Source organism: Protopterus annectens, chromosome 3.part0 (genome assembly GCF_019279795.1).
Source record: "Protopterus annectens isolate FY-2018-M chromosome 3.part0, PAN1.0, whole genome shotgun sequence".
In the NCBI taxonomy this organism is placed as follows: Eukaryota; Metazoa; Chordata; order Ceratodontiformes; family Protopteridae; genus Protopterus; species Protopterus annectens.
Window position 1 is genome coordinate 1,210,238,215 of NC_056731.1, and position 13,878 is coordinate 1,210,252,092.

The following is a 13,878-nucleotide window of genomic DNA, read 5'->3' on the forward strand; positions in this document are numbered from 1 at the left end:
ACTAAAAACTGTTTTTTTTTAAGTCAACAACATCAACTATTCTTTAAAATGTATCTATAGCTATCCTTTCTTCCACAACCAACTTTTTATTTCGTCTGGCATATTTTCATCATCATTACTTTTATTATACAGTAATCCTTCACATTCTGTTCCTCAGGTTAAACTGTGTTATCAGATTTGTCACCTACATTGCCCCACAGCACGCATTGTATTAATAAAAAATGTTTCATTCCCAAAATAGAATGTGTGCTCCATATAATCGCCCTTCACTCAGCTTACAATACTAAAGAAAATAGCTATCTGAAAATAATATTTAGATTTACTCTACTTGATGATCTAAGTTCTCACCATGGCAACCTATGTGAAAAAGCACAATGGCTACCATTCACAAACAGAGCCACATTTTTAAGTCTGATATTTACAGTTCTCAACCAAAGCTATTGCTTCCCGCTTAAAAGATTAAAATCAGGGAACCAAGCTACTCCCTTAGAAACAGACAACAATCTCTTTTCAGATCTAGATTTCATTTTAGTACTGGAGAAAATTACTTCTGTATAATTGACTGGCCATGTGGAAGCTGTTGCAAATAAAAATAAAAAAAAAAACCAGAAAGATTAAGATTATCTAACAAACAATTAAAATTATTCCTACAAAATGAAAGTACCTGATTTTGAGATCCCGGCTAATTGACACAAAACAACAACATCTGTGTGGGGTGCCATAATTCAATGCCTATACTCATTGTAAATATTTCCCATTGTAAGTATCATTTTTCACAATTCAAGTCTATTATTGTTTAGGAAAATCCACTACTGATTATTTTCTTCATTTACTTTGTGTGTATAAACTGTTGCAAACCTTCATCTTAATATATGTATGTTATACTTGGAAGCATGTGTCATGCCAATGATGTTTGCAAGCAATCCATAAATGGATATCAGTATACATCACCTTTCTGTACTTTTTGTAGCAAGGTTATGACTAAAATGGGTAAGTAGACCACCAAACTTACCCGGCTGTTTGTGAAGTAAAATAAAAATAAAAAAAATCTTCTTTTCCATAATTTCTAGAGTGCTGCAAACAATGATCTTTCTCATTTTTTTCAATTTTATGTTTTTTTTCTTGTTTTTTAGCCATCGTTATATTTTTTTAAATCCTTCCCATTTATATTCCATTTTAAAACTTCTCCAAAACTGTTCATTTTTTTGCATTCCAAACACAATGCTTTGTTGTTTTTCCCTCATTACATCTATCACACATCAACTGCCTTATATTTCATATTCCTTTTAACAGATATCTTATTCAACAAAATTCTCCACATGAAATCTCCCTCTTCTTAACAATTCTCAAACCCTTTCCTTCTATCCTTTATAGCATTTTTTATATTTTTTTAGTTTTTCCAAGGATAAAACCATATTGTATTTTTTATACTGTGGTTATAACATAAATTTGTTTTGATTAATCTCATCAATTTTCACCTTCCATAATTTTATTTTCATATCCCATTTTTCCATCTTTTCTTGTTTTTTTTTTTTTTACTTTTCACTCCTTCATTTTCTCATACTTCTTCATATCTTGTGTATAACGTTTTCCTCATCATTTGCAACTCTGTCACTTTCAACTTTATTAGTTCCTAAAAGAATGCATATATGCTAAGTGAACTATAAGCAGAAAGAAGTATGTAACAGCTTTTTAAAACTCGTATTCCATCAGAAAATCACTACATGCTGCCACACAAAACAGGTAGACAGTCATGTTTAACCACTTTTAAAGCGGTTAGTCCTTCAGCGGGACACTTGGCCTCTATCCTCTTGTCTGTCTGGCACCGTTAAGTGCTTTACAACTTTCAAAGCTGAAACTCTGTGTACTACAAGGAACTGTGATCATGTCTGTCCAGTCACAACCAAGTTCTTGTCTGTTTTCAGCATGAATCATAGTATTCACTTTGAATTTGGTGTCACTCACTCTCAAGGTAAGTTATTTGACATCTGTATCTCAATCAAACAGCAGCTTGGTTATGACTGCAAATCTGATCATAATCTTGTATATTTTGTATAGCAGGAAATCTATCATTCACATTACGGATATCCCAAGGCAGAAATTCTATCAAGGTTCAAAAGAACTGATTAAAGCTTCATTATGAAATATTCTCTAGGCAAATATCTGTTTATGTTTTAGCAATCTGTAACTATTATTAAAACGATCAAGGTTTTCAGATGATACACTAGCTGAATGAATAAGTTAAGTATCTTCTTATCGTCAACGTCAGGAAGGAAATAAAAAAGGTGGAAATGCCATGCTGATCCAGAAACTGGAGTCATTGTAACACAGAAGTGATATGACATCTTTTATTGGCGTGACATAGATTTTGCAGTAACATGAGCTTTTGGAAGGTTCTGTAAAAGAGCACCTGTTAGTCTAAAAGACTGAGTATCTTTAAAACGTATATTGGTCCAATAAAAGGTGTTGTATCACTGTGATTTAATGTTTTCTTGATTCCAAATAATTAATATTGGATTAAAAATAAATTCAAATGTTTAATTATACTTTGCACCAGGCAGTACATGCTTTATATGCTTAAGTTCTAAGCATGTGATTAAAGGTGGTTAAAAACAAAAAGAAACTGAAACATTGCTTTTCTTTAGCTGAGAATACTGTACAGTAGAATGACTTGAAAAATAAGTTATGAGTGGTAGTCACGCCTAACTGGAATGTCCCTGAGCTTTCAGAATAGCTACATTTTGTAAATATTAGGCTCCATACTGTGTATACCTAGCGTATGACAGGTCAGACTCCATACTGTGTATACCTAGCATATGACAGGTCAGACTCCATACTGCGTATACCTAGCGTATGACTAGTCAGACTCTGTACTGTATATACCTAACGTATGACTGGTCAGACTGCGTACTGTGTATACCTAGTGTATGACAGGTCAGACTGTGTATGCATAGTGTATGACAGGTCAGACTCCGTACTGTGTATACCTAGCGTATGACTGGTCAGACTCTACACTGTGTATACGTCGCTTACAGTAGGCCAAACTGTATACTGTGTGTACTTAGCATATGGTAGGTCAAACTCCATATTGTGTATACCTGGAGTAATGTGTAAAAAGTGTGATGCTTTCTATGTGGGAAAGACTGAATACATGCTAAAAAGTAGACTTTATGAGCACCTCTGTAATTTTAAAAGATGATACAAATGTGTTGTACAAGCATACATTAAGTTGCAAACAGGCAATCTACACCTTTTTTGTATTGAAAGAAGTTATACAGGATCTAAGGGGGAGTGTTAGGAAACTAAAAGTGAATACAGGGAGATCTGTTGACAACAAGTATTGGAAGCTAATAAATCCCCTGGTTTGAACGGAAATGTTTTTCTGGCCCCTGTCCTTAAACATAGAGCAGCTAGGTTGTAATTGTAGTTCTAGCTATTTTAATGTATGTTTAGCTATAGGAATAAGTGTTGATGTTAAAAGTTTTTCCTCCAGTTTGACTGTTCTCATAAACCATGGTGTTAGGTATTTAAGAATGAGTTATTTCATTAAAAAAGTACACATTTTGGAACATTAGATGGTAGTATTGTCTAAGTGGTTAAAAAGAAGTTATGTACTCACCATAACGTTCCATGTTTGTTGTTGGGTTCAGAACTGAGCATTGGTTCTGACTCGGTTGCATACTAAAGCTTGAGAGCTTTCACTGGCTCAAGGCTATATCCTATCCCATGATGCCTAGCAACAGTTACCCAAATCTTGTTTGCAAATACCCATCACTAGACTGTCTAACCCACTAGGATAACACAATAATCCTCTGTGCATGTGTCATGAGGCACGAAGGGAATCAGAGAACTTATGACCAGTTCCTAAAATTTCCTCTCGATCCTCCAGGAAGGGGGAAGGAGGGTGGGATGCAAGAATGAAGGCGAGATTGTGGACAACAAACATGGAACGTTATGGTGAGTACATAACTTCTTTATGCTATGTTGTCCTACCTAGCCTTCATTCTTTATGGTTGGGACAGCGCCCCCAGCACCTTCTTTCTTGGGTTGCCAAGGGAATAGACTCTTCAGAACAGTGGAGCCAAAGGAAGCCCTGTTACAGGAGGCCACATCTACTTTGTAATGAGTGATAAAGTTATGAGGATTGACCCATGTGGCTGCACCACAAATTGAATCTAAGAGTAGTATGGATTGAAAGGCAGTGGAAGTCAACATAGCTGTAGTTGAATGGCTCCGAATTTTTCCTGACAACTGCTTCTGCTGAGAACTATATGCATAAGTAATAGTATCTGTAAGCCATTTGGATAAAGTGACTTTTGAAACTGAAGTTCCTTTTCTTTTTTCAGAGAATGAGACAAATAATTGGTCTGATTTTCTAAACTGTTTTGTCCCGTATAAGTAGAAGCGTAACTGCCTATAGACATCCAATTGATGAAGCTTATATTCTGCCTTGTTGCCATAGTTGAGGAAAAAGACAGGTAGTTCAACAGACTGATTTAAATTGGATTCAGAACAGACTTTGGGCAGAAAGGAAGGATTAGTTCTAAGAGAGACTCTCTCTTTTTGGAAAATCAAATAGGGAGGACGGATAGATAGAGCTTGCATTTCTGAAACTCTCCTAGCCAAAGTAATGGCTGTTAAAAAGATTGTCTTCCATGTTAAGAACTTTAGTGGGCAAGAGGCAGCTGGCTTGAAAGGGGAGAGAGTTAAAGCAGTCACTACCAAATTTAGATCCCTTGGAGGTGGTGGTTCTCTTATTGGAGGTCTTAATAGGAATGTACCTCTCAGAAATGCTTTGCATAATCTATGAGACATTATATTGGATCCCATGTCTCCTATGTGGTAGTTCGATGTGGCAGCTAGTTGTACTTGTATAGAGACCACAGCTGCTCCTTGATTAAAGGTTTCTGCTAAAAATTCCAGAATTGTAGTTATAGGGGCTGTAAAAGGATCAATATTATTTTTGACAGCCCAACAAGGAAACATTTTCCATTTACTGGCATAAAGTTTTCTAGTAGTAGTCCTGTGCGATAAAAACTAGAATGTGACGCACTGCTGGGGACATATCTGGAAGCCTGGCTAAGATGGGAAGTGGAGAAACCAAGCTGTCCGCTTGAGCGTTTGAGTGGAGGGATGGAGCTTTCCTGATTGATGAGTCAGAAGATCCAGTACTGGGTCCAGGATACGAGGATCCTCCTGGAGATGGGGCCATAGGAAGGGGAACCATATCTGATGAGGCCAGTATGGAGCAATGAGAATTAGCCTGCAACTCAATGATTTGGTTTTCTGAAGAACTGTGGGCATTAGTGGAAACTGAGGAAATGCATAAAGTAGTCCCGGGGGCCAGTTGTGAACAAGTGCATCCCTGGGTTACCCCAGTTCCCCCTGGGAGGGGGAATTAGGGCAAGATAGCTGCTGCATTTGGCATTTATGGACATGGCAAAGAGGTCGCAGTAAGGCTGGCCCCACTTGCGAAAAATTTGGTTCGCAATTTTCAGTTGCAGGGAACACTCGTGAGGCATAAGAATTGCCCTGCTTATCACGTTGGACTTCCCCAGAATGTGCATTGCTATCAGAAAACGTTGAGAAGATATTGGCCATTGCCATACTCTTTGAGCCTGTCGATAGATGGATAAGATTTGGTTCCACCTTGTTTGTTGATAAACCACACAACGGACATATTGTCTGTCTGAATTGCAATCGTACCTGGTGGAAGAGAAGTCTGGAATGCCTGCAACACCAAAAGCACCACTCATCTCTAGGACGTTGATGTGCAAGTGGTATTCATGTTCCTGCCAAGTCCCTTGGAAGCTTTTCCCAGATAATGCCCTCCCACCCTATCTGGGAGGCGTCCATGGTCACTGTGTAGCTACGGGTTGGGGAAGAACAAATGGTCTGCCTATGGTTACCTTCGTGGACTGAAGCCACCATCATAGATCCTTCTTCCACGTGTCTGTAATGAGGATCTTGTGTGACATGGGCAACTCCTGCATGAACCATTGAGCAAAGAGTAGCCACTGTAACACTCTCATGTGTAGAAGCACCAGAGGGACTAATGTTATTGCAGCTGCCAATGACCCCAGTACCTTGAGAACAAACGTTGCCTGTACTTTCTTCTTCATGAGAAAGATAGATATTTGATGGTGCAACGTTCGTACCCTTTCGTGAGGCAGTTTTGCTACCATGTCTCTTGTGTTCAACTCTGCTCCTATAAAGGTAATGTGCTGTGAAGGCAACAAGGCAGATTTTTCAAAATTTATGATAATGCTTAGCTCTGAACAGAGATGAATGGTAGTGTCCCATGCCTTGGTTAGTAGATGCTCGGTGGTGGCGGTTAGCAGCCAGTCGTTTAAGTATGGAAGCATGCATTTGGTAAACACTCTGGGGGCTGTAGTGAGGCCAAAGGGCAGAGCTCTGAGCTGGTAATGACTGGCTCCCAGCCAGAAGCATAGATATCTCCTGGATCGCCTGTTCATCATTATATGATGGTTCGCATCCTGAAGATCTGTTGAGCACATCCAATTGTCTTGCCCCATAAAAGGTAGTATAGACTGCAGTGTTACCAGCCGGAACTTTGCTTTCTTTACAGACTTGTTCAATTTGCTGAGATTCAAAATAGGTCCCAGTCCCCCCCCCCCCTTTTTTTTTTTTTTTGGGAACTAAAAAGAACCCTGAGTAAGTTCCAGATCCGGCTTGGTCTGCAGGGACTTCTTGGATGACTCTCTCTTTTTCTAGCAACCTTTGAATTTCTAGGGTTGCTTGATCCCTTTGACTGGGTGGTATGTCTGGGATGAATCTTGATGGAGGGGATGGAAAAGAGAAAGGAATGTTGTATCCCCTGGGTATGATCGATCGTACCCATTTTTCCTAAGTGATATTCAGCCAGGCTTTTGCGTACAGTGATAATCTCCCCCCGACTGCCTCCAAAGGTGGACAGGCAGTCCTCCTTTCAGGATCGCTGGAAGGGCTTGTCAGAGAATGTATCTCTGTCACCCTGATTCTGCAGACCCCCTCTGCCGTGAGGGTGGCATCTTCCATTGTTATTTCCCCCTCTGCCCCTGGGGGAAATTCACCACATGCATCTTGAGAAGCTCTTTGGGATTTCCAGAACCACATTTTTCCGCCATTCTGACCTTTGGGATAAGGTCTGGTAGAGACGGAGAAACGTACTCCCACGGCAGAGTTTTGCCTTCTTGTTTGCACCTGGTGAGAGTTTTACTTTTGGCCCGAACAAAGACGAGCCGTCAAAAGGGGCGTTGATAAAGGAATACTTGAAGGGTTCAGCAAACTCACAAAGACACACCCAGGAATGTTTCCTCACTATTCCTGTGCCTGCTGCCCTACTCATTCCATCAGCTGTACAGGAAATGAGGTGCATGGAGGAGTTTACTATAGTGTTTAAGATCGCAAGCTGAGAGTTTACCTTGTCAGGCACCCCTGCAGCTGTAGTACACTGGTGGGTATTTCCTAGCTCCTTGAGGAGATTCCTCTGAAGTTGAGTAAAGTGGGATAAGTAATTCAGTGACTTAAGAGTAAAGGCCACTGAAGAAAACATGCGCTTCATGTATCTGTCCATCGTTCCTGACTCCTTATTTCAGCAGATGGACAGATGAAGAAGTTTCGGCGAATTCCTTCTTGGTGGCTACCGCCACCACCATAGCATCTACTGAGACACCTTTCTTCAGGAATTGTTTGTCATCTGGGACTGTAATAAATTTGTTGGGCCTCCTCGGAACCGGTTCCACAGATTCTGGTGAGCCCCATACCTTTTGACTGACTACACCAAGGAGCTGGTCGAAAGGTGGGGACACCCAAGAGGTGGAAGGTTGAGATCCAAATGCCTCCAGGTATACAGACTTATCTTCAGAAGGGGAGAGGGTCTTCCAGCCACTTCTTTGTTTCACGTTCTCTAAGATGTCTGAGAAGGAGACATCCTCAGAGGGTGATCGTGGGGACCCTTCTGAATCCTCTAAGCCTGTGTCCGACATGACAGACTCAGGGGAGTCTAGATGTTTCCTCTAACAAGTTCTGCTATGAGGGACCTCCTCCGAGAGGTACTCTGGGGAGGTTTCAGAAGAGAGAGGCTCGCCCATTGGGTCATCCTGGGGTATTGGTTCTCTACGCATGGGCTGGACGGATAGTGTAGAGGTGGTCCCTTAGGGGGAAGAGTATCTGGAGACGAGGGTGGAGCAGTTTTAGGGGAAAGCGCACTCCTCATCACCTTGAAGGCACCACAATCCTGTCCCGAGAGAGCCTCCAGTTCCGAGGAACCTGGAGATCTTCCCCGCGCCAAGGAGGATGGCTCCAAAGCCGATGTGGGCACCGAACTCACCTGTGCCGAAGCCCCGAGGAGAAGAGTCAGATCCAACAAGGGCCCGATTTGACTCTCCTCCCCGGAACCGATGAGGGAGTGTTGGCTCCTGGATTCCTTGATAGAAGACAACATCGAAGAAATTGGAGTGGAAGTCGGGACGGAGAATCTGCTGTGATTCTCAGACCTAATGGTTCTACCACAAGGACATCCAGGCAAGTCCGGCTCTGAACTCGTCAGAGGAGGAGGAGCAGAAGATAAGGCAGACGTGGCTGTCGGCTCCACTTCCGTTTGAGCTAGGCTCGAAATAATTTTTGCTAAGGCCGGTGTTCGAAGCAACCTCTTGACCACCTGCTCCACATCGTCCAAGAGATTCCTGGAAGATTGAGAGGAAAGGGTGGAGGATCTATGGCTACCAGCCGCCAATTGCAGGAGAGGTGACTGTGGCACCGAATGGATCGGCTCCAAGGTCTGTGACCGGCTTCTGTTTTGGCTTCAAGTTGGCTCTAGTAATGCTGGTGGGGCCGATGAAGATTTTGATTTCTTGGCTCCAACAACCTTTGGATTGGAAGCAGCACGTTTCTTGGGCTTCTTAGTCGGCTCAGAAACCGGAGCCGAAGAAGCAGGTTTTGTAGTGGATTTTTCAGAGGAGGATGTATTCTTGCATTCCTGCAGGACCCTTGAGCTGAAACTATGGCAGATAGAACAGGAACCCTGCAGGTGAATGGCACCTAAGCAGTATACACAACTTGTGTGCCCATCTGTTAGTGACATCTTTCGTGTGCACGAATCACACTTCTTAAATCCAGATTGCTTAACTTCTTTACCAGAATCTTTAAACATATTAAAAAGATTTGTCCACAACAATAGACAACCACTATAAACACAGTACACTAATCCAAGGTACAGCCTATGACAGTACAGTAATGTACAGAAAAGCACAAATATTAGAAACAAATATACACAACTTGTGTGCCCATCTGTTAGTGACATCTTTTGTGTGCACAAATCACACTTCTTAAATCCAGATTGCTTAACTTCTTTAGCAGAATCTTTAGACATATTGAAAAGATTTGTCCACAACAACAGACAAGCACTATAAACACAGCACGCTAACACAGTACACTAAGGTACAGGAAAAGCACAAATATTAAAAAAACAAGAAGTTTTTTTTTTTTTATCTATAGAGGGAAAGAAGGGCTAGAGGAGAGGTCTCTAACTAACTTAAACGACGAACTCCTCTAGCGAGAGGTGACATCTCTAAATTAAATGACGAAACCTCAGAAAGGGATGCAGAAAGGGGAATGAAACCCCCTAACTAAAATGGGTTAAAGTAAAAGGGACAAAAAACAAATCCTCTAACTTAAACGGATTAGTTCAGGACCAACTAAAAAAGCCGAGGATAGGGTAAAAAGAGGCCTGCGACAACGACGGCCTACACAACCAGTGAAAGACCAACAGCAAAGACTTAAACTGCCAAAGTAGACTACACTGCCTTAAAGTAGAGAAAAAACAAGATTTTCTTCCCAAAAAAGGTATTGAAAAAACTATGAACTAATCACATAAACCAAATACTAGCCTGAGCTAGTGAAAAGAAATCCCGAAGCAGCAAGTGGCAAATGGGATGTAGGTAACTGTCGCTAGGCATCATGGGATAGAGTATAGCCTCGAACCAGTGAAAGCTCTCGAGCTTTAGTATGCGGCCGAGTTAGAACCGATGCTTGGTTCCAAACCCAACCATCAAGAATGAAGGCGAAACAGGACAACATAACATCAGATATTTTTATGCTTCTATTATTAGTCTTGTTTAAAAGTTTTAAATTGATATCTTAATATTTATTAAACTGCATTCAGCACTTTCTATTTTTTAATGTTGTAAAAGATTTGTGCACATTTAAGAGTTTAAGATGTTTCTGACAGTTATTATTTTTAATAGCTCTTTAAACTATTATTCAGTAGTGTTGTTCATCTTTTAGTCATGAATTGACATTATGGATTTTGTGTGTGTATGTATGTATGTATCTAATATATATATATATATATATATATATATATATATATATATATATATATATTTTTTTTATTATTATTTTTTTTTTGTACAGAGTCAGTTGTCTTCAGTGGGTTGGCAAGGATGTGTACCTTGAAGTTAGAGCATATTTTTTGGATATTTGGTATGGTATGCACATTATGTGTATGTCTGTTTAAACGAGCAGCTGTTGTTAACTGGAAGCATTGGTGATGAATGTTTTTGATTGATTGTTAAGGTGTAAATGATAGGGTAGAGTCGCAGGGTATAGTCAGATCAGTATCTGAGATCCTGAGGACAAGATGAAAACATGGTGATTCAGTTAATGTGATTATGTGGATTTTTTTGTTTGTATTAAAACTTTTTATTTTCAAGTCTCTTGGCATTACAGTGAGTATTTCTACACTTCTGTACCTTCACAGTTTTTGAGTTGGTTGTGTTACTACTAGCTTCGTGCTTAGTAGTTTTGTTGGCGCTGCTTGCTCCTCCTTGTTGTGGACCTAGCGTGTAAGGTAGGTCAGACTGCATCCTGTGTATACCTAGCGTATGACAGGTCAGACTCCGTACTGTGTATACCTAGCGTATGACAGGTCAGACTCCGTACTGTGTATAGCTAGCGTATGACAGGTCAGACTCCATACTGTGTATAGCTAGCGTATGACAGGTCAGACTCCGTACTGTGTATAGCTAGCGTATGACAGGTCAGACTCCGTACTGTGTATAGCTAGCGTATGACAGGTCAGACTCCGTACTGTGTATAGCTAGCATATGACAGGTCAGACTCCGTACTGTGTATAGCTAGCGTATGACAGGTCAGACTCCGTACTGTGTATACCTAGCGTATGACAGGTCAGACTACGTACTATGTATACCTAGCTTATGACAGGTCAGACTCCGTACTGTATATACCTAGCGTATGACAGGTCAGACTCTGTATACTTAGCACATGACAGGTCAGACTCCGTACTGTGTATGCCTAGCGTACGACTGGTCAGACGCCGTACTATGTATACCTAGTTTATGACAGGTCAGACTCCATACTGTGTATACCTAACGTATGGCAGGTCAGACTCCGTACTGTGTACACCTAGCATATGACAGGTCAGACTCTGTACTGTGTATACCTAGTGTATGACAGGTCAGACTCCATGCGGTATATACCTAGCGTATGACAGGTCAGACTCCGCACTGTGTATACCTAGCGTATGACACTGTGTATACCTAGCGTATGACAGGTCAGACTCCGTACTATGTATACCTAGCGTACAGGTCAAACACAAGCAGCAGTGATGTTTTTATTGAAGGAGTAGAGAATCAGAATATCTGCAGAATTTTTTTTGATGCTGAAGTTTATTTTATAATGCCTAGATATAAGCTGCATATTTTTATTATTGAAAGGTTTCCAGATTTTACAGCTGTCTGTGAGTTACTGAACCTCTGAATAGGAACTAAGAGAAGAGTAGTTTAAACGAAGTAGGTCCTACAGTTAAACCTCGAGGTATACCTAACTGTATTGCCTTATTACTACATAAACACAATAGTGTCTGCCTTTCAGCTGTTGTAATATCGGTCTTGTAGTAAACCAAATAATTTTTGTATAGGTATTACTCAGATCAGGTTTGTACATCATGATGTGGAACAAAATTGAAGGCCAGTGATAAGTCAAAGTAATTAGAGCATGTTAAAGTAAGCTACGCCAGGGACATAAAATTCTGTAAAGTTGTTCAGATTTAAACAGTTGAAAAGAAAGCACATTAAATTAGGCCCCTAGTGGTGAATATAATGTGGAATTCTTTAGTATGGTTCTAGGATGTGTTTCAAAGCATATACACAAAACATAAGTAATAATTGTTTATTAATCTTTTTGTGGTCTCCTTTGAATAGGCATAGTATATGCATCTAAGATGAAATGTAAGAACTGGACATTAACATCCACAAGTAATTTCAGTTGGTCAAGCAGAGATGATGGCTGAAACAAATGCTTTTTAAGAGTGAGTTGAAATGTTTTTTTTTTAAACACATTTAACTGTTATACTGTGGTGGGAACTTGCCTGGAAGATAGATGCCACTCTTTTGTTTGTTTGGTCACTTGGATAGGAAGACGAGACTTTGTGGACTAACCAGAGTTTTTTTACGTGAACATTGTCAATCCATCCACCACCCATTTTCCCACTTTTGCACATGGTTTTGGGGTGTCAGTTCAGCAGTGACAATCATCTAGAGCGAGGGTTTACATCGCCAGGTGGCTAGTCCTGTCGTAGTTGATCCACATCACACACTCACACCTGTGGCCAGTTTAAAGTGTCCATTTCCACTTATTTCATGTCTTTGAATTGTGGGAGGAAACCTGAGCACCCAGAGGAAACCCACACGAATACTGGGAGGACATGCAAACTCCATAAGGAAGGCACCCAGCTGAGAATCGAACCAGGGAATCACCTATGAGATGACAATGCTGTCTGTTGTGCTACTTTTTATATTTGTAATGCTGTCTGTTGTCTCTGAAACATTAGTAGTTTTTGCTGTCTTTTTTTTCAATTTGGCACATAGCTTTAATCAGTTTTCAGAGTTTATTGCATGCATGTATTAAACACATTTAACTGTTATACTGTGGTGGGAACTTGCCTGGAAGATAGATGCCACTCTTTTGTTTGTTTGGTCACTTGGATAGGAAGACGAGACTTTGTGGACTAACCAGAGTTTTTTTACGTGAACATTGTCAATCCATCCACCTCCCATTTTCCCACTTTTGCACATGGTTTTGGGGTGTCAGTTCAGCAGTGACAATCATCTAGAGCGAGGGTTTACATCGCCAGGTGGCTAGTCCTGTCGTAGTTGATCCACATCACACACTCACACCTGTGGCCAGTTTAAAGTGTCCATTTCCACTTATTTCATGTCTTTGAATTGTGGGAGGAAACCTGAGCACCCAGAGGAAACCCACACGAATACTGGGAGGACATGCAAACTCCATAAGGAAGGCACCCAGCTGAGAATCGAACCAGGGAATCACCTATGAGATGACAATGCTGTCTGTTGTGCTACTTTTTATATTTGTAATGCTGTCTGTTGTCTCTGAAACATTAGTAGTTTTTGCTGTCTTTTTTTTCAATTTGGCACATAGCTTTAATCAGTTTTCAGAGTTTATTGCATGCATGTATCAGGAATTTTGTTTCTTTAGAAATTGAGTTGTAAAGTATTAAAAAATAGTGTTTTAAGGATATTTTTCCTTTCATTTTTAGTGAGAGTCATGTGCCTGAACAAAGGATAGTAGAGGTATCCATTGAAAACAAAGTTAAGACTTTGAGGGTTACTTTTTGTGATGAAGAAGCTGATGACTGCAGTGAAGATGAAGAGGACTGGGATTTGTATGATGACGATGATTTTGGGGACCTCACTAAACGATACACTGCGTGCAGAGGGAGAAATCAGCAGGTATGGTTGATGCTACAGACATGTATTGAACCTTGCCACTACTGGTAGCTTTTTGAGTTTTTCTCTTTCTTTATAGCATCATATTTTGGAGCTTGGGGGCAAC

The 13,878-nt window shown here is 40.5% G+C and overlaps 1 protein-coding gene across 1 annotated transcript in view; it reads left to right on the forward strand.

Annotated features, from left to right (window-relative positions):
* The window catches only part of RIOK1 (RIO kinase 1), a 623,754-nt gene that overhangs the window by 26,902 nt on the left and 582,974 nt on the right, over positions 1–13,878 (forward strand). Inside the window, exon 2 of the mRNA XM_044065411.1 lies at positions 13,583–13,775. Coding sequence (XP_043921346.1) covers positions 13,583–13,775 — 193 coding nt within the window. The remainder of the gene's footprint in view (positions 1–13,582; positions 13,776–13,878) is intronic.